The sequence below is a fragment of the Neoarius graeffei genome, chromosome 11, assembly GCF_027579695.1.
Source record: "Neoarius graeffei isolate fNeoGra1 chromosome 11, fNeoGra1.pri, whole genome shotgun sequence".
NCBI lineage: Eukaryota > Metazoa > Chordata > Actinopteri > Siluriformes > Ariidae > Neoarius > Neoarius graeffei.
The window spans coordinates 54,750,073-54,776,278 of NC_083579.1; the positions used below are offsets into that span (position 1 = coordinate 54,750,073).

Below are 26,206 nucleotides of genomic sequence, written 5' to 3' on the forward strand. Positions count from 1 at the left end.
GAAAGATCTGGACTGCAGGCTGGCCAGTTCAGTACCTGGACCCTTCTTCTACGCAGCCATGATGCTGTAATTGATGCAGTATGTGGTTTGGCATTGTCATGTTGGAAAATGCAAGGTCTTCCCTGAAAGAGACGTCGTCTGGATGGGAGCATATGTTGCTCTAGAACCTGGATATACCTTTCAGCATTGATGGTGTCTTTCCAGATGTGTAAGCTGCCCATGCCACATGCACTAATGCAACCCCATACCATCAGAGATGCAGGCTTCTGAACTGAGCGCTGATAACAACTTGGGTCGTCCTTCTCCTCTTTAGTCCGAATGACACGGCGTCCCTGATTTCCATAAAGAACTTCAAATTTTGATTCGTCTGACCACAGAACAGTTTTCCACTTTGCCACAGTCCATTTTAAATGAGCCTTGGCCCAGAGAAGACGTCTGCGCTTCTGGATCATGTTTAGATACGGCTTCTTCTTTGAACTATAGAGTTTTAGCTGGCAACAGCGGATGGCACGGTGAATTGTGTTCACAGATAATGTTCTCTGGAAATATTCCTGAGCCCATTTTGTGATTTCCAATACAGAAGCATGCCTGTATGTGATGCAGTGCCATCTAAGGGCCCGAAGATCACGGGCACCCAGTATGGTTTTCCGGCCTTGACCCTTACGCACAGAGATTCTTCCAGATTCTCTGAATCTTTTGATGATATTATGCACTGTAGATGATGATATGTTCAAACTCTTTGCAATTTTACACTGTCGAACTCCTTTCTGATATTGCTCCACTATTTGTCGGCGCAGAATTAGGGGGATTGGTGATCCTCTTCCCATCTTTACTTCTGAGAGCCGCTGCCACTCCAAGATGCTCTTTTTATACCCAGTCATGTTAATGACCTATTGCCAATTGACCTAATGAGTTGCAATTTGGTCCTCCAGCTGTTCCTTTTTTGTACCTTTAACTTTTCCAGCCTCTTATTGCCCCTGTCCCAACTTTTTTGAGATGTGTTGCTGTCATGAAATTTCAAATGAGCCAGTATTTGGCATGAAATGTCAAAATGTCTCACTTTCGACATTTGATATGTTGTCTATGTTCTATTGTGAAGACAATATCAGTTTTTGAGATTTGTAAATTATTAAATTCCATTTTTATTTACAATTTGTACTTTGTCCCAACTTTTTTGGTTGTATTTATCGGGGTGTATAGAGAATTGAAGCATCCCTTGTGTAGGTGAGTGCAGTGTGGAACAGCAGGTTCACCCTGTTGCAGTGCTCCGAACCTCAGCACTGAAGGCGCACGTAATTAATGGCACATTCTCAGCAGCAAACAGTGACTGACTGTGCCAGACAGATATAGTGAGGAATTAATAACATGCATACAGCACTCTCCGCACTCCCCCACTGCTCCAATTTACCGCAAGATTAAAGACGACTGCCAAGTTTACAAAGTGAAGAGCACGGGGGAAAGCAAAGACTCAGTGTGTGTGTGTGTGTGTGTGAGATGACAGAGGGGAGTTTTACTATCTCTCATTCACAGGCGATCATCTGCGTTATCATGCTCATACTCTTGCGCCAGGTGAAGGAAGTAAACAGTGCGAGCTCCATTTGGCTTGGAGCGTCACATCACCCGTAACGCACCGACTTCCGCCAGACGATGCAGAGAAACAAAAAGGTACATGAAGATAAACTGTAATTCTCATACTGCTGTACCAGCAACATATAGTAATAACACACATACAGTACCATTTTGACATTTACTCTTAAGCGGAGACTTGTTACCAGAGATCTTGGAGGAGCACGTCGACTTTAATGACGACATACAGTTGCGGTTTGAATGTCATAGCAATACTGGGCTTTCACTGATCTCTTTGAGCAGTTTTTTTTTCTCCTGTGGTAGAATGATCATTACACAGCATACATCTTTAATAGAAAAAATAATTTGGTGCAGAGGTTTTAATTTCTCATCTCATCTCATCATCTCTAGCCGCTTTATCCTGTTCTACAGGGTCGCAGGCAAGCTGGAGCCTATCCCAGCTGACTACGGGCGAAAGGCGGGGTACACCCTGGACAAGTCGCCAGGTCATCACAGGGCTGACACATAGACACAGACAACCATTCACACTCACATTCACACCTACGGTCAATTTAGAGTCACCAGTTAACTTAACCTGCATGTCTTTGGACTGTGGGGGAAACCGGAGCACCCAGAGGAAACCCACGCGGACACGGGGAGAACATGCAAACTCCGCACAGAAAGGCCCTCGCCGGCCACGGGGCTCGAACCCGGACCTTCTTGCTGTGAGGCGACAGCGCTAACCGTGCCGCCAGATTTTAATTTATTTTGGGCTTTCTGAAAATCAATACGGGGTCAAACTGACACATAACAGGGTGAACTCATACTTCTTGTACAAAGGGTCTCTTCAGATGAGACCATTAGGCCTGTCTTTCAATTTCTTTAAAATTTATTTTTTTAAATTGGCAACAATTTGCGTTGTTTTTTTTTTTTTAAGAAAGCATACATAAAATTTCAAGCGAATCTACTTCATCACATGAAACATCAATATTGCACAAATAAAACAAGCTATCCAACTATTGGTCCTTTCTTTTAAGAGCCAAAACTCTAGTGTCCATACTGCGAATGTCAGGAGTGAATATTGAGGACACATTTGCACACTCAACACCACCAAGAGACAATTTAGCATAGCCAATAGCATGGGGAAAACTCTTCACTCGCACCCAAGCGCAGGTTGAACTGGGGACCCAGGCACTGTGTGGTGAAGACCACACAAGCAGCAGGAACTTTATTGCATTACTTTATTGCTCTTTGGGTTTGACCTGTAGTGTTGCTGTTCTTGAGACATCCATCCATTATCCATAACCACTTATCCTGGCAAACTGGAGCCTATCCCAGCTGACTATGGGCGAGAGGCGGGGTACACCCTGGACAAGTCGCCAGATCACCTCCGGGCTGACACATAGAGACAAACAACAACTCACACTCACGGTCAATTTAAAGCCACCAATTAGCCTAACCTGTATGTCTTTGGACTGTGGGGAAAACCGGAGCACCCGGAGGAAACCCATGCGGACACGGGGAGAACATGCAAACTCCACACAGAAAGGTCCCCGTCGATCACTGGGCTCGAACCCATAACCTTCTTGCTGTGAGGTGGCAGTGCTAACCACTACACCACCGTGCCACCCTGGTTAGTATACAAATTCACTAGTCTATAGGATAAGTCAAATGTGATAGCCTCAAACAAAATGAATGTTCACACATTCATTCACAACTCGGGACAATTTATTTTAGCTAATCCTTCTACTGGAGGATTTTAGTAGGTGGGAGGAAAGCAAAAAAAACAAACAACAAAAATGTATTTGGGAGGTGGGAGGAAATCCCCAGACACAGGGAGAAGATGCACAGAAACACACAGGCTGTAACTCGAGCTGGAGCTGTGAGGTGGCAATGCAACCTGCTGTGCGACTGTCAGCAACAATAACGTAACAACAAATAAATTAGCTCGCGTTCACCAAAGTGTAAAATCCTTTAACAAATCTGTTGACCTGATTGACCTTCAACTCTCTCAACTACAACATCTGAATTATAAGCTGCATTTTGCATGCATAAACTACAATGAACAACCATGGCAGTAAGTAAATGATGATTGAGTACATCTAAGTAACCAAATGATCTAATGTTGAATCACAAATGCTTTTGTATTTAATAAGTCAATGTGGAATCTTCCAGGCTGTAGATGTGAGTGATGGAAGAGGAGCGGGTGAAGTGGAGGAGAGCGTACGTCTTGTGTTAGGATAAGTGTAGGCTTAAACGCTGATTAGACAGTGTGGGTGTTATTAAGAAGAAGAGAGAGGAGGATTAGAAACTCTGAGGTGCTGACATATTGCTGCCACTCCCAGCTCTCAGGTAAGGTGAGGATCAGTCTTGTTTGAAAGAGTAGGATTACCAGTCAACGTCGCATGACATTTTTACAAGGGAAACCCGTTGACGTGGCACTGAAGAGTCCACTTATTCCATCCACCTGCAAGAAGAATATTAGCAGAGCTAACCTCATGCTGAACGAGCATTAAGTGATTGGCATATACCGCTCATGGAAGTAGATGACGTCTGCGCAAGACCTTTCAGCTTTCAGCCGAGAGATTTTAATTACAGCTGAGTAATCCTCAGATTTATCAAAGAATTAAGATTTGTTTTATTCCAGATAAGAGAAGATTCATTTAACTTTATATGCATATGAGCCAATTATGGCATTGCCGGTGAATTGTCAGCAGCCACATTCAAATTTTATTATAGCATTTAAACTCGGACAAATAAAGGCCCAAATGCAACTCTCCAGACGTGAACTGCACTCTAGCACTGAGTTGTTGCTGTGTTCTGATAAAAACAAATCAGATTTTAGTGAATTCATCATAGAAATTTCACAATCGTCTATCAGCATTTTTGTCCAGTCATCACCAAATTTTGCATGCAGCATTGGTAGATGGGACTGGTAAGTTGTTCCTTAGATTTTTTTGATATACAGGATGTTTCTAGCCTGGGCCTGCCCATCCTAAGCGTGACGCAACACGAGGGCCTGTTGCGAGCTTAGTCTGGCAAGGCAAGCTATCTACAGCTCTTCCAAGCTCCCGAAAAATCGGGAGCCAATCAACTTTGAGCATCTCCAACGGCCCTGGGTAGAGGCGTGTTCAAGGCAGTGACGTAGTAGAACTGCGACCGGAAGCCATAGATTGTTTACAGAATCTATGCCGGAAGCGCTTCATTCACTAGAAACATTACGAACATGGAGCAGCGGCAAGCCTTTGACACAGCGGTAGATGCTGTATTGAAAGCATTCAACAGGAAGTTCTCATTGAAAACGGAGCAAAGAGCAGCCCTGGAGGTATTTATCTTCTTCCTGTTACTGAAGCAGTTTCCATCGCATCACATACGTCAGAGGAAAGAGTGATGTGATTGGTTTAAGCTTCGTCACAGCCTTTTCTGGCTTCGACCAGTAGCAAACTGAGGCATTTCAGGGAGGCGGGTCAACCACGCACTTTGGGAAATGGTTGGGCTTAATATCTTTGCCAGACTAAATGCTCGTAGAGCTTTGAAGTCGCGTTAGCCAGACTAGGATGTTTCATCCATTACACACAAGTAAATTTGATTGCGAAGCTGCCGGACAGGAAGTGAGGGCATATCTCAGAAGCCATGTTTTGACAAACCTTTGTAGATAACTGAAGTACCTCATTCTAGAAGGTCTAGACGGTTCTGTAATTTGCAAAATTGTAAAATTACTCATAGCTTTCAAACCACTCAACATCAAATCAAGATTCTTGTTTCTGTTGATTCCCTTGAATGTCCCGACTGTTGCTGACCTCAGGAATTTGATTTCTCAAACAGGAAGAAAAAGATGGCAATTTAGAATTTTAACAAAAATGTTTTTGTGCTGCTTCTACCACAAATTTGTGTAAAATAGCCAGAAATTCATTGTATCATTGCATTGTATAACTTATTGTGGATGCTTTACTCCATTAGAGGGCCACTTACTTTCTACCGTGATATCGGGAGTAAAAAAAAAAAAAAAGAACATATATAAAAATCATTTTGAATAATACCATCACAATGTGCTGTTGCAAAATGATACTATAGCAAATGTTTAACAGTTATTCCACAAAATCGAGTCGTACATGAGCTGATAGCTGACGAGGCATGGTATGGCGAGTTGGCTATAAGCCATGTACAACAAGATTGAGTGGAATAACTGTTTTATTCTATCCACATTCACTGGATTTTAAGAAGCAGATCATTTTTATTTTTTGCAAATTCGATAAATAAAAACTTTATACAAAACGTCCGACAAAATAATTTCCGCTTAGAATGTAAACAAACTGGCGAAATGACAGTAGCAATTTGTGAAAAATGCGGTAATAATTATTGAAAAAAAAAAGACGTTCTTACCATCAAATATTTTTATTCTGTATTTTGTTGCCTTTTTTTGTATTTTTTGGGGTTTTGTTTTCTCGTAGAGTTTTTATTTCGTCCTCGGTTGGTTCAGTAACACGCGCCACCATTTTCTTTTCTTCTTTTTTTGGTGGTTGGCAAATCAAATTAAAGGTGCATTACTGCCACCAACTGGGCTGGAGTGTGGAACAGGAACTATGGGGGGGGAACTATTTTATTTAGCTATTTCTGTTTCTTTTAAATACTTGATAAAGTGATCTATCTGACTTGATGTGCTCCACCATTTTGTTTTGCTCTACTCACGGTATACGAGCTGATATCCTAGTAGTAGAGTAGCCAATCAGAGCATGTGATTGCTCATATCCAGTGAATGTGGATAGAATATATTGATATATCCTACACATTGATATATACCAAAATATCACACAGAGGTTTTGATTACCTTCAATCACAAACCTACACTTTTTTACACATGCAGTATGAACTGACTAACAGAGCTGTTCAACATCACAAACCGAATGGTGCTGTGCTGATGGACACAAATAGTTCTTCTGTCTGCCTCTCACTCTCACTCCCAGGATCTCTCTCTCTCTCTACTTGCACTACTCTGTCCTTGCTGACAGAACCAGGTTCTCCAACTGATCATTCTTCCTGCTCATTTCTCCCCACCTGAACAATTTTCTTTTTTTGGAAGAAGTACATCATATATACATCGATCAGCCATAACATTATGACCACCAACAGGTCAAGTGAAGAACATTGATTATCTCATTACAATGGCACCTGTCAAAGGGTGGGATATATCAGGCAGCAAGAGAACGGTCAGTTCTTGAAGTTGATGTGTTGGAAGCAGGAAAAATGGGCAAGCGTCTTTGATAAGCGACTTTGACAAGGGCCAGATTGTGATGGCTAGATGACTGGGTCTGAGCATCTCCAAAATGGCACATCTTGTGGGGTGTTCCTGATATGCAGTGGCTAGTACCTACCAAAAGTGGTCCAAGGAAGGACAACCAGTGAACCGGTGACAGGATCATGGGTGTTGAAGGCTCATTGATTTTCATGGGGCACAAAGGCTAGCTCATATGGTCCAATCCCACAGAAAATTGTGTCCCCGTTATATAGTGAGTAGGGAGCGATTTCAGACACAGGGAAAACTTCCGGCTTGATTACGTCACCATTCGAAAGAGGGCATGCGTGTCTTTTGACAGCGTTGGCAGATGTTGGCCACTTTGATTTCTGTTGTACGTTTTACTTCCATCCTATGAAGTCTCGCACGGGTCTCAGCGAATCTTGTTTACGGCCATTGCTTTGACATACGGACTGATATATTACATAGCATGTTGCAAACACAGGGCGGCACGGTGGTGTAGTGGTTAGCGCTGTCGCCTCACAGCAAGAAGGTCCGGGTTTGAGCCCCGTGGCCGGCGAGGGCCTTTCTGTGTGGAGTTTGCATGTTCTCCCTGTGGGTTTCCTCCTGGTGCTCCGGTTTCCCCCAAAGACATGCAGGTTAGGTTAACTGGTGACTCTAAATTGACCGTGAATGGTTGTCTGTCTCTAAAGCTGTGTTCACATATATACCGGTATGATAGTGGTATAACCGTATCGATACAAAGTATACCGGTACAGTTTAGTGCATCTGTCCACACTAGCGAGAAATGTTTGCGGTTTTCTTTCACGGTAGTTGAAATGCGTATGCACGAAATGTTTCCATGGTTACCGAGTAACTTCCTTCCGAGAATATGGCGGATGAAACAATGTGTGTGTGCTTTTTGTTGTCAATGTACAGTCTGTATTTCTGGTGGTCATTTATTCAGTCGAATCGTATAAAACACGCGAGGCAGTTGAGAAAGAAACAAAGAAAACGAATCTCCATTCTTCACTATTTTATTCAGCGAAGACATCGATTGAGGCGTGTGACTTTGCGCATGCGCATTATATTTGTATCTATACAGAGCCGCTTCATCCGTCCACACTATGCGAAGTGCTACAGTACCGATACTGTACCGGTACGAAACCCATACATTTGTGGGTTTCGTACCGATACAGTTATACCGCTACAGTACCGGTATAGTTGCTAATGTGGACAGGTGTTGCAGTATGAAAGTAGTATCGTATCGGTACAAAATCCCTAGTGTGGACAGGGTATATGCGTCAGCCCTGTGATGACCTGGCGACTTGTCCAGGGTGTACCCCGCCTTTCGCCCATAGTCAGCTGGGATAGGCTCCAGCTTGCCTGCGACCCTGTAGAACAGGATAAAGCGGCTACAGATAATGAGATGAGAAATAGAATTTTTATAATAAAAAAATTGCCTTCCCTTCCCCTGAAATGCGTGACTTTTATTTTGAAATGTCTTTACAGCGCAGAAGTTTGTGGACCTGCGAGATCAAAGTACACACTTAACGTTGTGCTGTCAGTAATGAAAATCTTAGACTTGCTGCACAAAATATAGAGGTTTTGTTGTACGGCGCACATTTTAAGAAGCCTAATTTGCTGAATGTCACATTGTTTAATGGCGAGTCTCAAACGTTTAGCTGAGTTCAGTCCGTTTATCAACTATGGAACAATAAAACCTCTGGCTGCAGTACATTCTGTACTTTTAAAGCATGATTTGATTCCAAGCTTTTTTTAAATTAACAATGTGAAGTTTATTTTAATTTGATGAACAGAAAATAACGTTGTAAACACACTCAGAGCGAGCAGGAAAGAAGCAGCTCAGTGCAGGAGCACGAGATGACGTCATGATTTTTTCGCACATGCGCACTAACGGGGAAACAGAATTCTCCGGAACCGGCAGGAACTCAAGAGCCGAGGGCGCAGCACGGCCATTCCTCGAACCCGTCCCAGCCAGGCTGTTAAGTCCATCCGCAGCAGTGCAGACGGAGAGCACTCGGGAGCTGTATAATGCCTCCGAGCAGCGCGTGCTGGACTGTAACAGGAGCGACGGTAGCGTGTGTTCTCGCTCTGTACCGGCACCGAGTCCCGCGCGCGCTCGCTGGGGGAGACTCAGGTAACCCGCTGCGCGTGCCTTTGTTTAGATCACACACAGCCAATCACAGGGATGCGGTCTGGGGCTGCTGGGCCGGGGGTCTGGGGCAGCGCCCTGGTGGGGGGACAAGGGGGCCCCCCGAAGCTCCTGGGTTCTGGGGTTTTCTGACTTAAAAATTGTACTAAAATGGCAAGCAAACACACAAGAAAAAACTTGTCATGATTAACAAATTCAAGCCAATTTAATGGTCAAAATGCAACTCTGAGCCCCTATAGTAAACTCAATGATTCTTAACTGACAAAAAGCCAAAACATCCCATCTCATTATCTGTAGCCGCTTTATCCTGTTCTACAGGGTCGCAGGCAAGCTGGAGCCTATCCCAGCTGACTACAGGCGAAAGGCGGGGTACACCCTGGACAAGTCGCCAGGTCATCACAGGGCTGACACATAGACACAGACAACCATTCACACTCACATTCACACCTACGGTCAATTTAGAGTCACCAGTTAACCTAACCTGCATGTCTTTGGACTGTGGGGGAAACCGGAGCACCCGGAGGAAACCCACGCGGACACGGGGAGAACATGCAAACTCCACACAGAAAGGCCCTCGCCAGCCACGGGGCTCGAACCCGGACCTTCTTGCTGTGAGGCGACAGCGCTAACCACTACACCACTGTGCTTCCCAAGCCAAAACATGAAACCTAAAAATGTCATTCTAAATTAAATCATCTGCATTAGAATAAATAGAAAATTGTATAAGGAAAAACAAAATTTATACTTTCAATTACTGTAGAAGTTGAACATACCTAAATGTGCCTTTTCAAACAAACATGATGCAACATAATAATTCATCCACAAGTCTTCAGGAACTCTCAAAGAAAAAAGATGCTCGCATCCATGTCCAGTTCCAGCATATCAGTCACTTTTTTTCTGCAGTTTCTACTCTAGCAATGTCAACTTCATATACATAACTCTATAGTGTTCACTCACCAAAGGATAATCATAACTCCACAGTGTTCATTCACTTAAGGATATTCAGAACCCCAGTGTTCACTCACTTAAGGATATTCAAAACTACTGTGTTCACTCACTTAGGTTTCGTTTCTATCCCGGGCTCCAGCCCAACTTTGCACGCTCGTAGCTCAGGCAGGGGAGGTCCCAGCATCGCCAAACTTGACAGCCAGAGTCCTCTGTCCTCCCCCCAAAGAACCAGCGCGGGCAGGGCGCGCTAGCCCCACGCTTCGGGACGTAATTCGCCCCGAGGCGAGCCGCGGCGCTCCGCTTAGGTTTCGTTTCTATCCCGGGCTCCAGCCCGACTTTGCACGCTCGTAGCTCAGGCAGGGGAGGTCCCAGCATCCCCAAACTTGACAGCCAGAGACCTCTGCCCTCCCCCCAAAGAACGAAATCGCTGAACAGATGTCTCACAGTCTTATGTCCAACGTCTGTAGCAACCTCTTTCTCCAACCATTCCAAGCGGAACTTGTTTTTCACTATTCTGTCGATTTCTTTAACTCGATTTGCATCTTTACACTCGATCACGGAGGCTGCCATCTTTCAACTCTTTGTTTGAAGCGAGCTTACGTACAGCTATCTAACAAGCGCGTTCATTGGTTGTTACAGAGCAATGGGCCAATCACGTACCTCGTTTCATCTCAATGACGGAATTACTGAAAGTCGGAACGAATAGGATACGAATGCGGATTTTTGAGCGAAAAATCGGAAAAAATTTTTTTTTTCAAATTTTGAGGTGAAAAAAGCGGAATTCCGCGAATTCGCGGAAAAATCACATCCCTGCAATCAGCTCCTCTTTTCTACAGGTGTGTGCGCACACGCTGTCTCTCGTCAGCATATGATAGGTTCTGGACATATCATACCATGTCGAAGTCGCCACGTGACGTCAAACTAATTTGCATATTAATTGATTTATGAATCAAGTTAATGAACACACTGAGGGTGAGACCAAACGTAGCGACAACGTCAAAGCAACCGGGATTTTCTATGTGATCCAATGCATTTTGATAGCGAGCAGCTCCATGTGTCAGAATAAAGTTCAAGTCCGGGCAATTTTATGGTAATGAGTTGTGACGCGCTTCAGCAGTAACCAATCGGAATGTAGAAGTGCTCTGCTCTAAAGAATACCGGAGAACACAGTCGTGTAAATTTTGGTTCCATTTAACCGTTCCCAGGTCGGAGAAATTAATAATTGCAGTGGTAGGATTCCCCAATATTTATCACTTGTCCCTCTTTGTAATAGTATTTATAGGAACCGTTTTCGCTCTAGAATGCTGGTTTTTAAGTGGAAATGCAATTCATTGGCTCAAAACAACATTGATTTGACCAATCACAGTAATTAGCCACTAAACCAGGACTACAGCTACTTTAAAGGAACAGTCCACCATACCTCCATAATAAAATATGTTGTTCTCTGAATTGAGACGAGCTGCTCCGTACCTCTCCGAGCTTTGTGCGACCTCCCAGTCAGTCAGATGCGCTGTCACTCCTGTTAGCAATGTAGCTAGGCTCAGCATGGCCAATGGTATTTTTTGGGGCTGTAGTTAGATGCGACCAAACTCTTCCGCGTTTTTCCTGTTTACATAGGTTTATATGACCAGTGACATGAAACAAGTTCAGTTACACAAATTGAAACGTGGCGATTTTCTATGCTATGGAAAGTCCACACTATAATGACAGGCGTACTAACACCTTCTGCGCGCTTCGGCAGCGCATTGATACCTTCACTCCAATATCAAATTATTCTTATATAATACATTCATTGTTTATGATAAATTTGTTCCTATATACAGTACTGTGCAAAAGTCTTAGGCACATGTAAAGAAATGCTGGAGATCAAATATGGCTTAAAAATAATGAAATTAAATGTTTCAACATAAAAAATAATACTATAAACAGCAGTAAGCCGTAATAAATGAAACAAAGTCCATATATGGTGTGAGACGACCCTTTGCTTTAAAAAAAATAATAGTAGTCTCAGGTACAATGAGTGCAGTTTGATAAGGAAATGAGCTGTAGGTTTTACTGACCATCTTACAGAACCAGCCACAGTTCTTCTGGACACTTGGACTGTCATTCTGGACACTTGGCTTCTTCATTTTGCACCAAAACCCAGTCGCCTTCATTATGTTTTCTTTTTTAATCTGAAAAGTGCTTTCTTATGCAATATGCTACTCGGATACAAACTTTTTTCTGTACAGTTTAATTTCTCATCTCATCTCATTATCTCTAGCTGCTTTATCCTGTTCTAGCCTATCCCAGCTGACTACGGGCGAAAGGCGGGGTACACCCTGGACAAGTCACCAGGTCATCACAGGGCTGACACATAGACACAGACAACCATTCACACTCACATTCACACCTACGGTCAATTTAGAGTCACCAGTTAACCTAACCTGCATGTCTTTGGACTGTGGGGGAAACCGGAGCACCCGGAGGAAACCCACGCGGACACGGGGAGAACATGCAAACTCCACACAGAAAGGCCCTCGCTGGCCACGGGGCTCGAACCTGGACCTTCTTGCTGTGAGGCGACAGCGCTAACCACTACACCACCGTGCCGCCGATTTATTGAGATGTAATTAAAAATGTAAGTTGTGATGTGACTACAACTCCTCATGTAAGAATGTAACTTAGCCATTAATAGTTCCATGTAATAAGAAGGGAATAGGCAGGGTTAAAAAATTGTGCTGTATGCAGCCACTAGTGTGGTTTGAACATTTTGGCTTCACCTTTTAAACCCTGTTACAACATCCACCTGTATATACAGTCATTGCTTGTAGGCTATACATTTTGTTTACTACCATTTATGGACAGGGCACGCTCATAAGTGACAACAAGAGTGGTTGCTACACACCCATAAGAGACAAAGTATATGCAACAAGATGCATGCAGGCTTTACACAATGGTGGGGAGTTGATCAAACCTGCTCTCCCAACCTGTATAACCAGCAGCTGTGATGTGAGCTGGAGAGCCAGATCTCTGTGTGCAGGACAGTCGCTAATATCTTCTCAGAACATTTGCTAGGTTTATTGCCAGTCTCTCTCTGTCTATCTCTCTCTCTCTCTCTCTCTCTCTCTCTCTCTCTGAAATCATGTCACTAAATGGGTCTAAAAAGTCACTTTGTTGGAAACACTGGCTCTATCACACCCACTTCAACTCAGGATAGACAGTTAATTAGCTGATTGATTGAATCTGACATGTTGGGAGCATGTAAAGGCTAAAATGGGCAGGACGGGGTGTACTCCAGGACCAGGGTGGGGAACGTCTGGTTTAATGTGCTGAATAAAAGAAAATGAAATTGAACCTTACTGAATTACTATTAGAGCTGTACAGTATGATTTTGAAATACTGATATTGCCTGCAGTATCCAAATGCGAATTTGAACAAACCACCTCAGACTCTGACTGTTGTGTTGAAAGCACACAACTGTTACCTCGCCCGGGATGGAGTCCACCAGGGGGTGTGGTATTGTTTTCGGTCAGGTTTCTTTGTTTTTTTGTACAACCCCGATTCCAAAAAAGTTGGGACAAAGTCCAAATTGTAAATAAAAACGGAATGCCATAATTTACAAATCTCAAAAACTGATATTGTTTTCACAATAGAACATAGACAACATATCAAATGTCGAAAGTGAGACATTTTGAAATTTCATGCCAAATATTGGCTCATTTGAAATTTCATGACAGCAACACATCTCAAAAAAGTTGGGACAGGGGCAATAAGAGGCTGGAAAAGTTAAAGGTACAAAAAAGGAACAGCTGGAGGACCAAATTGCAACTCATTAGGTCAATTGGCAATAGGTCATTAACATGACTGGGTATAAAAAGAGCATCTTGGAGTGGCAGCGGCTCTCAGAAGTAAAGATGGGAAGAGGATCACCAATCCCCCTAATTCTGCGCCGACAAATAGTGGAGCAATATCAGAAAGGAGTTCGACAGTGTAAAATTGCAAAGAGTTTGAACATATCATCATCTGCAGTGCATAATATCATCAAAAGATTCAGAGAATCTGGAAGAATCTCTGTGCGTAAGGGTCAAGGCCGGAAAACCATACTGGGTGCCCGTGATCTTCAGGCCCTTAGACGGCACTGCATCACATACAGGCATGCTTCTGTATTGGAAATCACAAAATGGGCTCAGGAATATTTCCAGAGAACATTATCTGTGAACACAATTCACCGTGCCATCCGCCGTTGCCAGCTAAAGCTCTATATTTCAAAGAGGAAGCCGTATCTAAACATGATCCAGAAGCGCAGACGTCTTCTCTGGGCCAAGGCTTGTTTAAAATGGACTGTGGCAAAGTGGAAAATTGTTCTGTGGTCAGACGAATCAAAATTTGAAGTTCTTTATGGAAATCAGGGACGCCGTGCCATTCGGAGTAAAGAGGAGAAGGACGACCCAAGTTGTTATCAGCGCTCAGTTCAGAAGCCTGTATCTCTGATGGTATGGGGTTGCATTAATGCGTGTGGCATGGGCAGCTTACACATCTGGAAAGACACCATCAATGCTGAAAGGTATATCCAGGTTCTAGAGCAACACATGCTCCCATCCAGACGACGTCTCTTTCAGGGAAGACCTTGCATTTTCCAACATGACAATGCCAAACCACATACTGCATCAATTACAGCATCATGGCTGCGTAGAAGAAGGGTCCGGGTACTGAACTGGCCAGCCTGCAGTCCAGATCTTTCACCCATAGAAAACATTTGGTGCATCATAAAACGGAAGATACGACAAAAAAGACCTAAGACAGTTGAGCAACTAGAATCCTACATTAGACAAGAATGGGTTAACATTCCTATCCCTAAACTTGAGCAACTTGTCTCCTCAGTCCCCAGACGTTTACAGACTGTTGTAAAGAGAAAAGGGGATGTCTCACAGTGGGAAACATGGCCTTGTCCCAACTTTTTTGAGATGTGTTGTTGTCATGAAATTTAAAATCACCTAATTTTTCTCTTTAAATGATACATTTTCTCAGTTTAAACATTTGATATGTCATCTATGTTCTATTCTGAATAAAATATGGAATTTTGAAACTTCCACATCATTGCATTCCGTTTTTATTTACAATTTGTACTTTGTCCCAACTTTTTTGGAATTGGGGTTGTAAACGATATTACAGGAAAACGGCTGGATCAGTCTTCTTGAAACTTTCAGGATAGATGGGCATTGGTCTCAAATAGAACCTCCAACATTTTGAGGGTCATCCGGTCAAGGTCACCAAAAAGGTCAAAATCATTTTTGTTGTGTTTACTGCCTCATATACAGGTGCTAGCCACTATGTTATCGTGCTGTAAGAATGTAAGTGTAACGATCGCGCCCTGCGCATACACGTGTTCTGATTAAAATGGCCAGTGAGTGTATACAATTCAGTTCACCATTAGAAATAAACGGACTAAACTAAAGAAATCGCTTTCAGACATGTTTATGCTTATTACAGAGGGAAAATGCGTTCCACTGAGCTCTAGCGCCGGGCAATTTCCGGGAAATAAAGAGTTTTGGTTATGGCGACAGCGTGTGTATGTCAACCTCGGTTCAGAGGTTTCAGTTTGGAAAACTGTAAGAGGTCAGAGTAGAATAATATAAAGTACAGACACTTGGTATATTTTACTTGTGTGATTTTTTTTTTTTTTAAATTGATCATTTTTGGATTACGCTTCATTTTTGTGGCTACTGCCTCACAGAGTAAATATATATATATATGCTATATTTACTGTATGGACATGGTATCAGAAAACAATTTTATTTATAAGGAGTAGCCACATGTACCCAAAGGGTACCTTTTTTTTTTTTTTGGCGATATCTTCCTTCATATTCATCATAAGTGCTACCGGGCGAGGTTGGTTTTGGCTGGCAGCACTTGTTTAAAATGTCTTTCTATGCTGTAGCATTACGATTTCCCTTCACTGGAGCTAAGGAATACATGTTCCAGCATCACAATGCCTATGTACAAAGTGAGATCCAGCGAGATGTGGTTTTCCAAGGCTGATCTGATGTAAAACAAAATGAGTGTCCTGCACAGAGCCCTGACCTCAACTCCTTTGGGATGAGTTGGAGTGTGAATGGTGTACCAGGCCTTCTCACCCAACATCGGTTCCTGACCTCATGACCTCACTAATGCTCTTGTGGCTGAAATCCCCACAGCCACATTCCAAAATCCTTCCCAGGACAGCCTCCCCAGAAGTGTGGAGGTGATTATAACAGTAAAGAGGGGACTAAATCTGGAATGGGATGTTCAATAAGCACATTTGGCTGTGACTGGTCAGGTGTCCAAATCCTTTTGGCAATATAGTGTATTTGCATTGCTACTTGTGAGGATTTTGAACCACATTTGTGTGATCTGGCAAATGTCTGACTTGCAGCGTAAATAAAGAAATATGTCTAAAATAAGACGGGGAAAAATATCTACTTTTATCCAAGGGAGTCAGGATATTAGTGCCTAGAATTCTGTCCTGGTAAATTCTTCCCTGCTTGCAGTCCACGCTGGCTTTTTGGAGGTGGAAAACCCCAATCCTTGAGCATGGGGCACAGAAACAGTGCAGGACACGAGTGTGAGGGAGCCAGCTGAATGCTCGGCAGAATATTTCCAGGTCTTCGTCTCGCACCCGTAATCCCTTTAGGTGTGCTGTGCCCTGGAGAGGCTAATCGAGTTCCCCTGGGACTACTGTTGTCTAGGAATTTAAATGTGGAAATGTGGGCGATTAAGGGGGAGGAAAAACTGCTTTGGATGCCCAATGTTCTACTATCACAGAGACACTTGTCTCCTTCTGCTGCTGCTCTTCTTTCACCGTATTTCTCTCCACTTTACTTTCCATGCGCTGGCATAGCTTTTTGACGTAACACAGCATCGCATGAATAAAAACAGTAGATAACGATATCTGCCTTTGTAACAAAATTTGGTTAAAGAGAGAGCCATGTCCTTGTAGATGTTGTGACCTGGATCTCACCATGTGTGATATGGTCTGTATCTGGAGTTCATGGGTGTGCTAAATCATCGAGAGAAAGCCAAGAAAATTCTAGCACTGAAGAGTCAGGAGCCTGCACTCACAGATAGAGGAGCTCCAACATCACAGCGAAAAACAGCCATGCTTCACTGAAATGTTGGAACTGCCAATTTCAGAATTTCAGTACTTCACTGAACATTTAGAGTTACATCAGCAAACTCAGTTTATAGGATTTTCCAGTGGTTAGTGTGTGTTGCATCAGACAGCATTTCTCAGATTTTTTTTTTTTTTAACCATATTTTGAATTTCCCTCTGTCTGCAAACAGCCCTGGTGTCCTTGGGGCCCTAAAAAGTCTTCTTTTGTTTGAAATTAAGTAAAAGTTCTTAATATGAAATTAGTTCTAAGTTCAAATTTGCACAGTCTTATTCAATTAGAGTTATCGGATAGTTGTCATGTTTTTTCCTTACGCGATCGCCTATGTTTTTGAAGATTTGATATCACATACTGGATAAAACAGCCTCACTTGCACAAGACAGGGCAGTGTGTGGAACTGAGGCTTGTGTTGGCACACGTAGATGGACTGATTTGGGAAATTCAATTTAATATGTCGAGGGAAAAATGCAGTTTTGTTTACTTTAATTGATGTAGAATAAGTAGACAAGGTATTTTTTATATCATTACATTACGTTACAGGCATTGAGCAGATACTCTTCTCCAAAGTGACATACATACCCAGAGCAGCCTGGGGAACAGTTGGGGGTTAGGTGCCTTGGTCAAGGGCCTTTCAGCCTGGTCCAGGGAATCAAACCAGCAACCTTTTGGTCCCAAAGCTGCTTCTCTCACCATTAGGTCATGGCTTCCCTTGAAAACACGGTTTTAAATTACATTGCAATTGAAGTGGAAATGAAGATGCATTATCTTCATTATACATGATACTTATTTTCCACAAGTTGACACAGTTCCCTGAAGTCTGACTGAAATGTCTGTGACAAATTTTGGTCAAAATATCACATGTATAAAAGCACCACAGCTCAGAGCATTTTTTAAGGATTTTCCACTAGTGCCTCTTTTCCACCAAATCAGTTCCAGGGCTGGTTCGGGGCTGGTGCTGGTTCACAACTTGTTCAACTTGCGAGCCAGCTGAGAACCAGTTTGCTTTTCCATAGCTCGCGGTGCTAAGGGGAGCCACATCAGTTACGTCGCTGTATACATCAGTTATGTCGCTGTATACGTCAGTTACGTCACTGTATACGTCAGTTACGTCGCTACGTTTGCATAAACCTTGGCGCGAATATCGAAGCAAAAACAACACGGAAGAAACAGCAGCAGCAACAACAATAATAATAATAATGGATGACTAAGCGTTTGTACAGCTGCGGCTTCTCGTCGCTTAAAAATGGCGATCTTTCGCGGTCTTATTATTGTTGTTGGTCTTAACAACTCCCCCCCCCCCCCCCCCCCCCCCCCCGCTGACGTAAGCGGTTCTTTCCTCTGACCCAGCAGAGAGTTGGTGCTAGCCTGGAACCGGTTTTTCTGGCCCCAGAGCCAGTTCTTTGTCAGTGGAAACAGAAAACCCGGTTCCAAACTAAGCACTGGCTCTGAACCAGCCCTGGAACTGCTTTGGTGGAAAAGGGGCATAGGAGACCAACTGGTCTGGGCAATACAATCACAGGCCCCAGAGTCCATGCGGCTGCACCGCTGCGGCATATTCTGTGATGCAAAATGGTTCACCAATCACCATACAGACAAACACACTACAGTGACTACACAGCTATCAAGAGCAATTACCAAGCACAAATGTTATGTCAAAGACACTCAAAGTTACACAGTAATGACATCGGATTCTGACATCAGCCATCTCAGTAACCAAATTTTAGTTTTGTTTTTCTTAACCAACATGATCTTGTGTGTATATCTTATAACATAGATCTTCGTTTTCCTTGTTAAATGTATACTTACATGGTACTTGGTTAATTAATTGCAACTGATTGAACCAAATGATAAGACATAACTTGGTTTAAAATTTGGTCTCCCAGTGAAGCTGGTTTGGCATTGACTAGGAGACCAAATCTGGCCACCATTTGGTCTCCCAGTAACTATGTTAAAAATGCTCTGCCACAGCTCCCTTCTCACCCTGTCTAAACAGCCCTGTTCAACACGGCAGATTTGAGTTCCTGCTCCTTTAAATGATAATGAGCCACCGCTCACTCCCCCCCGCCAGCCAGTCAGGTAGCCTGTCCCTCATGAATATTTATTCTGAAAGGTACTTCTCAAGCCATGAGTGGAGATACTCCGAGGAAGGGCGGCATAATTCTAATGACCTCCACTTGTGACTTAGAAAGCAGAGCCAAATCTGAGCAGCTTATTGAAATACGTTTTCTAGAACAGGCAGCCTAAAAGAAACTGACTGGGTGTCTTATTTCAGAGTTTGTGAGTTGGTGGGCACTCCAGATACCCAAATGTATGTGCACAAGCACTAAAAAAGTGATTTTTTCATAATATGTCTCCTTTAAGTTACCTGAAAGACACTCTGCAGAGAAAAACATTTAATCAAAAGGGCTCAAGAATATAATGGTGGGGAGATAAATAAATTATATACATACAGTATTGTGCAAAAGTCTTAGGCACCGTATTTTTTTTTTTTTGAACAAACTTTGTTATAGATTTTTATTTTATAACCTCTACACCGGGCAGCATGGTGGTGCAGTGGTTTGCATTATCGCCTCATAGCAAAAAGGTTCTGGGTTCGAACCTCAGGGCTGACTGGAGCTTTTCTCTGGGGAGTTTGCATATTCTCATGCCTCCTGGTGCTCCGGTTTCCTCCCACAGTCCAAAGACATGCAGATGGGGTCAACTGGCAACTCTAAATTGACCATAGGTGTGAGTGTGAATAGTTGTCTGTCTCTCTGTGTTAGCCCCGTGGTAGATTGGCGACCTGCCCAGGGTGTACCCCACCTCTCACCCAAAGTCAGCTGGGAGTGACTCCAGCTTCCCTGTGACCCTGATGGATAAGCGCCATAGATAATGAATGGATAGATTTCTACATCGTTGAGTAAGTACAAAAACTTTTTAGATTTCCAATTATTAGTTTTCCAGCCCCACATTAAATGTTACAGGAAAATGTTTGTACTGTATGTCAGTAAAGAAAGCAGCATATGGCATAAGAGATCACTTTTCAGACCAAACGAACAAGAAACCATAATGAAGGCGACTGGGTTTTGCTGCAAAATGAAGAAGCGAGTGTGACAAAGTGTCCAGAAGAACTGTGGCTGGTTCTGCAAGATGCTCAGTAAAACCTACAGCTCATTTCCTTATCAAACTGCACTTATACCTGAGACGACTGTTTTGTTTTGTTTTTTAAACAAAGTGTTGTCACACTAAATATTGACTGCTTTATTTATTACTGTTTACTGCTTTTTATTTCTACAGCATTTTTTAAAATGTAGAAATATTTAATTTTATTAAAACAATAGTTGGAGGCGTCGTGGCTCGGGTGGATAGGGCGCCGTGCCGGGGACCCGGGTTCGGTTCCGGCCCGGGGTTGTTTCCCGTCTCTCTCTCCTGCTCGTTTCCTGTCTCTGCACTGTCCTGTCCAATGGAGGTGAAAAAAGCCCCAAAAAATCTTTAAAAAAATAAAACAATAGTAGTCTCAGGTACAGTTTGGAAATGACCTGGTAAGTTTTACTGAGCGTTTTGCAGAACCAGCCTCAGTTCTTCTGGAGAGTTTTTCACACTTGCTCCTTATTTTTATAGCAAAACCCAGCAGCCTTCATAATCTCATCTCATTATCTCTAGCCGCTTTATCCTGTTCTACAGGGTCGCAGGCAAGCTGGAGCCTATCCCAGCTGACTACGGGCGAAAGGCGGGGTACACCCTGGACAAGTCGCCAGGTCATCACAGGGCTGACACATAGACACAGACAACCATTCACACTCACATTCACACCTACGGTCAATTTAGAGTCACCAGTTAACCTAACCTGCATGTCTTTGGACTGTGGGGGAAACCGGAGCACCCAGAGGAAACCCACGCGGACACGGGGAGAACATGCAAACTCCGCACAGAAAGGCCCTCGCCGGCCACGGGGCTCGAACCCGGACCTTCTTGCTGTGAGGTGACAGCGCTAACCACTACACCACCGTGCCGCCCGCAAAACCCAGCAGCCTTCATAATCGATGACAAAATTCGTACTAAAAAAAAAAGAATAAAAAAATAGGGTGCAGTACTGTATATTTTACAAATGATTAGATTTTGTTTATAAATAAATAGCTAATTAATTAACTTATGAATGTATTTATTTGTTTATTTATTAACATAATAATTAACTTTAATTGTTAAATTATTGTTTTGTTTATTAATAAATTGTTAGTTTGTTTATCACTTATTATTTATTGTTAATTTATTAATTGTTAATTAATAAATATTTATTGTTTTGTTTATTAATAAATTGTCTTGTTTTCCATTCTCTCAGACATATATTTTTGCAAATTTCAGTTTGCTAAATAGTCTTTGCAATTAGTTCCTATTTAAACTGTGGTCAGGTTTGTATTTTTAGCTAAATTACGCTCCGGTTTAGTTAATTATTTGTCATCCTGATTATTCTCTGCATAAAAAAACCTCAAAAACATGGGAATTAAATTTAGCACAGTGGACATCAGTTTCATAGTGAATAACCTTAAAACCTTTAATGAATGACTGACTGTGAAGTTTCTTCATCTGGTCTGTACTGGTGATGAGTCGTTTCACACTGCTTGGGGTTTATCAGAATATACAGTGTGCGCAATACCAAAACACACACTTTTTTTCCTAAAACACCCCCTGTTCTGTCCAATAGATGGCAGAGTTTGATGTTAATTATAAACTACGAACAAGTTCATTCATCACTGCAACTCGGTGTCAGTGTTTTAGTTTATACATTGTTCATTGGTCCTGTCTGAGACGGTGATACTTGCTTGTTGAAGTTGTGTATGTCTTTTCTAGAGAAGCAGAAAAAAGAAGGATTGAGAGAAAGGCAGAGTGCTGAGGATGTTCTCGGCTTTAAAAGGTTGTGATGTGTGTACAGCGTGTGGCATTGCAGGAGGACCTGTGGGAGGGAATGGATGTGAGATGATGTGTATATTATTGGATGATTGAGGAGACTTGTGCCTAGAGAGATTGTATGAGTGCGTCTCAATATGACTGCGTTCTGTCTACGAATGGGGACTGTGGAGAGACTGTGTGTGTGTGTGTGTGTGTGTGTGTGTGTGTGTGTGTGTGTGTGTGTGTGCACGCACACGGACACATGCACGCACGCCAGTGCCTGCCTGGGGATCAGGGGAGCGTCACACGATGGAAGAAAATGAGCGTGTCGCTTATGAAATGTCACACTGGGAAGATTTGCAGGTTTTGATCCAGGCAAATTAATGCAAAACCTCAGTGCAAGTATTTGATTTGGGAAAACTTTCAGGAGCTGACTTGTCTCTTAATAATAATTATTGGGTTTACATTAATTTCCCTCTCTGTTATTTCTGCCACAGGAGAGTTGATCACCGCTGCTTGTGAGATGGGGGTAAGCATTAGCCGTTATTGTTTAATCAATTCACTCATTAACTCTTAGAAGCATTAAGGAAGTTTAATTAAGTATGTGGGGAGAAAAAAAAGGTTGATTAATTTACTTTGCAGGCTACAGGGTTTTTTTTTCCCCTTCATCCCCTTTTTTATGTACTTCTTTTACTAAGTTAGGAGTAGAGAATGCTATAATTTGCAAGCGCATTCTTCAAATCCAATTAGACTGAATGGTAAGGCAATGGCTTTTGTAGGCTTTGCCTTACGTATAGTATAAGGCTCATTATTCTCAACCCCTCTGCTTTTTGTGCATGCATGTGTGTGCTTGTGTAAGCCGCGAAGAATGAACCAAATCGGGTTAACAGTTATAATAAGTTTTATTATTTAATAAAGTTTATTACGCTTCCGTGATCCTTTTAGGGAGGCTGTGGCAGTGTCAGTATGCCAGTAATCCCTCGCTCCCTCTGTCCGTGTGGCCTCAGGCTGAAGCGCTCTCTCCGGGCAGCAGGCCGCTGGCTCTACTCTACTCCTCCTCCCTCGAGCACTGGATCTACTCCTTTAAGCTCCCTGAGGCATTCATGCCCTCTTCACACCATCCCAGCTCTCGACCTGTGTGTTCTACACTTCTGTAGTGTACCACACACACACGGGCACGATTCCACCTCTCCTTCCTCATGATGCGCTCTACTAACACGCATGCCTGAATGATATAGACACACGCACGCACACACCTCTATTTCCACTTCATGATCACCTTGTTGGCACTGCAGGGTGCCCTTCCTGACCCTACCATCTGTTTGCCATACTGTCTCTGTTTCTTCTGTCCTTTCCATGCCCTCTGTTTCCCCTCATACTCTCTCTCTTGCGCTCTTTCTCCCTCTCTCGCTCGCTCTCTGCTTCTGTCCACCCCACAGTGTTTCATATATTTCTTTTTTCTTCCCGTCCCTTGTCACGATGCATGTATCATTTGTCAATAACTATCTCCAGATCTTTGCAGTATTCATATTCCAGAAGTCAGCAATAATGCAAATAAGCCCGCTAACGGAACACTTTTTTTTTTTTTTTTTATTATTATGCTCCATTAGCAGCCTGAACGGATCTCAAAGGCTGTGATTTGTGTGCGTTTGTTGATTTAGTAATGTCACTGGCATACTGAAATAAACAGCACTGTTTTTACCTGAGACACATCACAACTACACCACTTCGCTTTAATAGATATGTTGCAAGGCATTTCATAATTACGGTGCGTAGCAATACAAATACAATATTTTCCGTTAGTGGATATAATGCCGTGTTTAATCAAACACACAGAAGATTTGGTCATTTGTACCTGGCCCTAGCTGCCATCACACTTCACACGTATTAGCTCATACTCTCCTACTTTTTCTTAAGGATTTTGTATTTTCAAGCAGTGCTGTTTCTCTCTCTCTCTCACTGTCTCATCTCTCAGACATCCCCTTACTGTCGGGTGTGCTGTGTGTCTCTGCCATGCCTGTGTGTGTGTGTTATCAGGCCAGTAGGAGAGCGGCAGCCTTTAATAGCTCAGCCCTTATCGCTCCTGAGGGGACTTAGTGCCTAATTGCTGGGAATGCAACAAGACAGGAGATCAGGGCTTTGGAGGGTTATCAAGAGGAGATGTGTATGTGTCCGTGTGCGTATGTGTGTGAGAGATTGATGCAGAGAAGCCGTAACTAATAAAACAGAGGCCGTCCTTGAGTAGAGAGCAGGAAGGGGTGGGTTGGGGTGGGGTGGGGGGTGGCTAGATCGGGTCACTTTCATCCTACGCTGTTTTCTTTGTTGCATTATGTGAGTTTTCTGAATATTGTCTTCCCTCAGGTGGCCCATCCCCCTGGATATCCTCTTTTCACCATGCTGGCCTCGCTGGCCCTCCGTCTGCTTCCTGCCACTTCTCCTGCACACGCTGTCAATGTGCTGTGTGCTGTGCTGGGGGCCGTGGCTAGCGGGGCGCTCTGCTACACCGTCTGCAGGTAGGAACCTCTCACCTAAGAGTGGAGGTGGCTGAAGTTACTGTAATACAGCTTTCTGTTTGATCAAGTCTTCATGCAATGAAAAAAGGGATAAGAAGGCAGCAGGAGTGCATGCTATTTATTAGGGACACCTCTGTACTTTTTTTTTTTTTTCCCCCAGACTGCGTTTTTTGTTACTTGTCAGTACTGGTATCAGAATGAGTAACGTCCTTTGTGTTAATAAATCGGGGAACATGATATTTCACTCCATTTATATTTTCTCCGTTTAAACAGTGACCATGAAAATACATATTAATGCACTTTGGCGGCTAGGCTCATTTTTTATAGGGTTAATAACTATTTAACTGGGCGGCACGGTGGTGTAGTGGTTAGCGCTGTCGCCTCACAGCAAGAAGGTCCTGGGTTCGAGCCCCGGGGCCGGCGAGGGCCTTTCTGTGTGGAGTTTGCATGTTCTCCCCGTGTCCGTGTGGGTTTCCTCCGGGTGCTCCGGTTTCCCCCACAGTCCAAAGACATGCAGGTTAGGTTAACTGGTGACTCTAAATTGACCGTAGGTGTGAATGTGAGTGTGAATGGTTGTCTGTGTCTATGTGTCAGCCCTGTGATGACCTGGCGACTTGTCCAGGGTGTACCCCGCCTTTCGCCCGTAGTCAGCTGGGATAGGCTCCAGCTTGCCTGCGACCCTGTAGAAGGATAAAGCGGCTAGAGATAATGAATGAATGAATGAATGAACTATTTAACTGGTGGGTGGGTTTGGTTTCATGTTAGAAAAGCTCTTCTGTACAGCTCTAAATAATTTTTTTTTTATCTTCATTGTTATTTTCACTCATCTAACATCAACTGTAGACAGAGAACAGTTTGCAGTCTGCTTTACTTTGATTGCAGTCATTAATACTGAAATGGGGGCAGTGGTGGCTCTGGGTTACTGATCTGAAGGTCATGGGTTCAAGCCCCAGCACTGACAAGCTGCCACTGTTGGGCACTTGAGCAAGCCTCTGAACCCTGTCTGCTCCAGGTGCACTGTGTCATGTACCCCGTTGTTACACGTCGCTCTGGATGACAGCGTCTGCTAAATGCCTTTAACGTGATGTAAATACATCCAGATTGCTCTCATTTTGTGTCATCTGTTCATTAGCAAGGCAGCACAGACTACGCTTACATCTAGAGATGGCACTATACCACTTTCTTTTCCAATATTGAAACCCAATACTGCGAGATCCATCCTATACTATTTTCTTTAATATAGAGATTTAGGCACTGCCTAAAAGCACAGCTCCGGATGAGTGTAAAATGTGTTTGTAAAATTATTTAAAAACTTTTTAATAACCACATTTTTAAAAAAAATAAGAACTGGATAAAATCCCATCTATCTTATCTAACTAAAGATATAAATTTCTTTATCCGGAGCTCGGGTGTTTTGAGATACGTTGCCTTGCACTAACGATCAGGTTCCCTGTCATGGTACGTGTACATACGTTCGTTTATTTGTATGGACAGACGCCATACGGTCAAAAGTCATCAAAAGTCAGGACAGTGCATTACCATATTCTCTAAAAGTATGGAGCTCTGCTAAAAACTGTTAACCTTTCAAAATTTTATTTTAAATGAGGCACTTCATAGTGAAAATCTTTCACAGAAAATTACCGGTACTTGCATTGTAAATGTAATAAATATAAGAAAGTCTAAATATAATAAAATCAATCCTAACAAAAGAAACAACAGTTAAGTGGGTTTTATTTATTTCATCTCATCTCATCTCATTATCTGTAGCCACTTT

At 43.0% G+C, this 26,206-nt stretch overlaps 1 protein-coding gene across 1 annotated transcript in view; it reads left to right on the forward strand.

Moving 5' to 3' along the window:
* The first annotated feature begins 8,774 nt into the window (after positions 1–8,774).
* The window catches only part of tmem260 (transmembrane protein 260), a 46,603-nt gene continuing 29,171 nt past the window's right edge, over positions 8,775–26,206 (forward strand). The window contains exons 1-3 of the mRNA XM_060933063.1: positions 8,775–8,960; positions 22,417–22,448; positions 24,281–24,432. Coding sequence (XP_060789046.1) covers positions 8,855–8,960; positions 22,417–22,448; positions 24,281–24,432 — 290 coding nt within the window. The 5' untranslated portion in view covers positions 8,775–8,854. The remainder of the gene's footprint in view (positions 8,961–22,416; positions 22,449–24,280; positions 24,433–26,206) is intronic.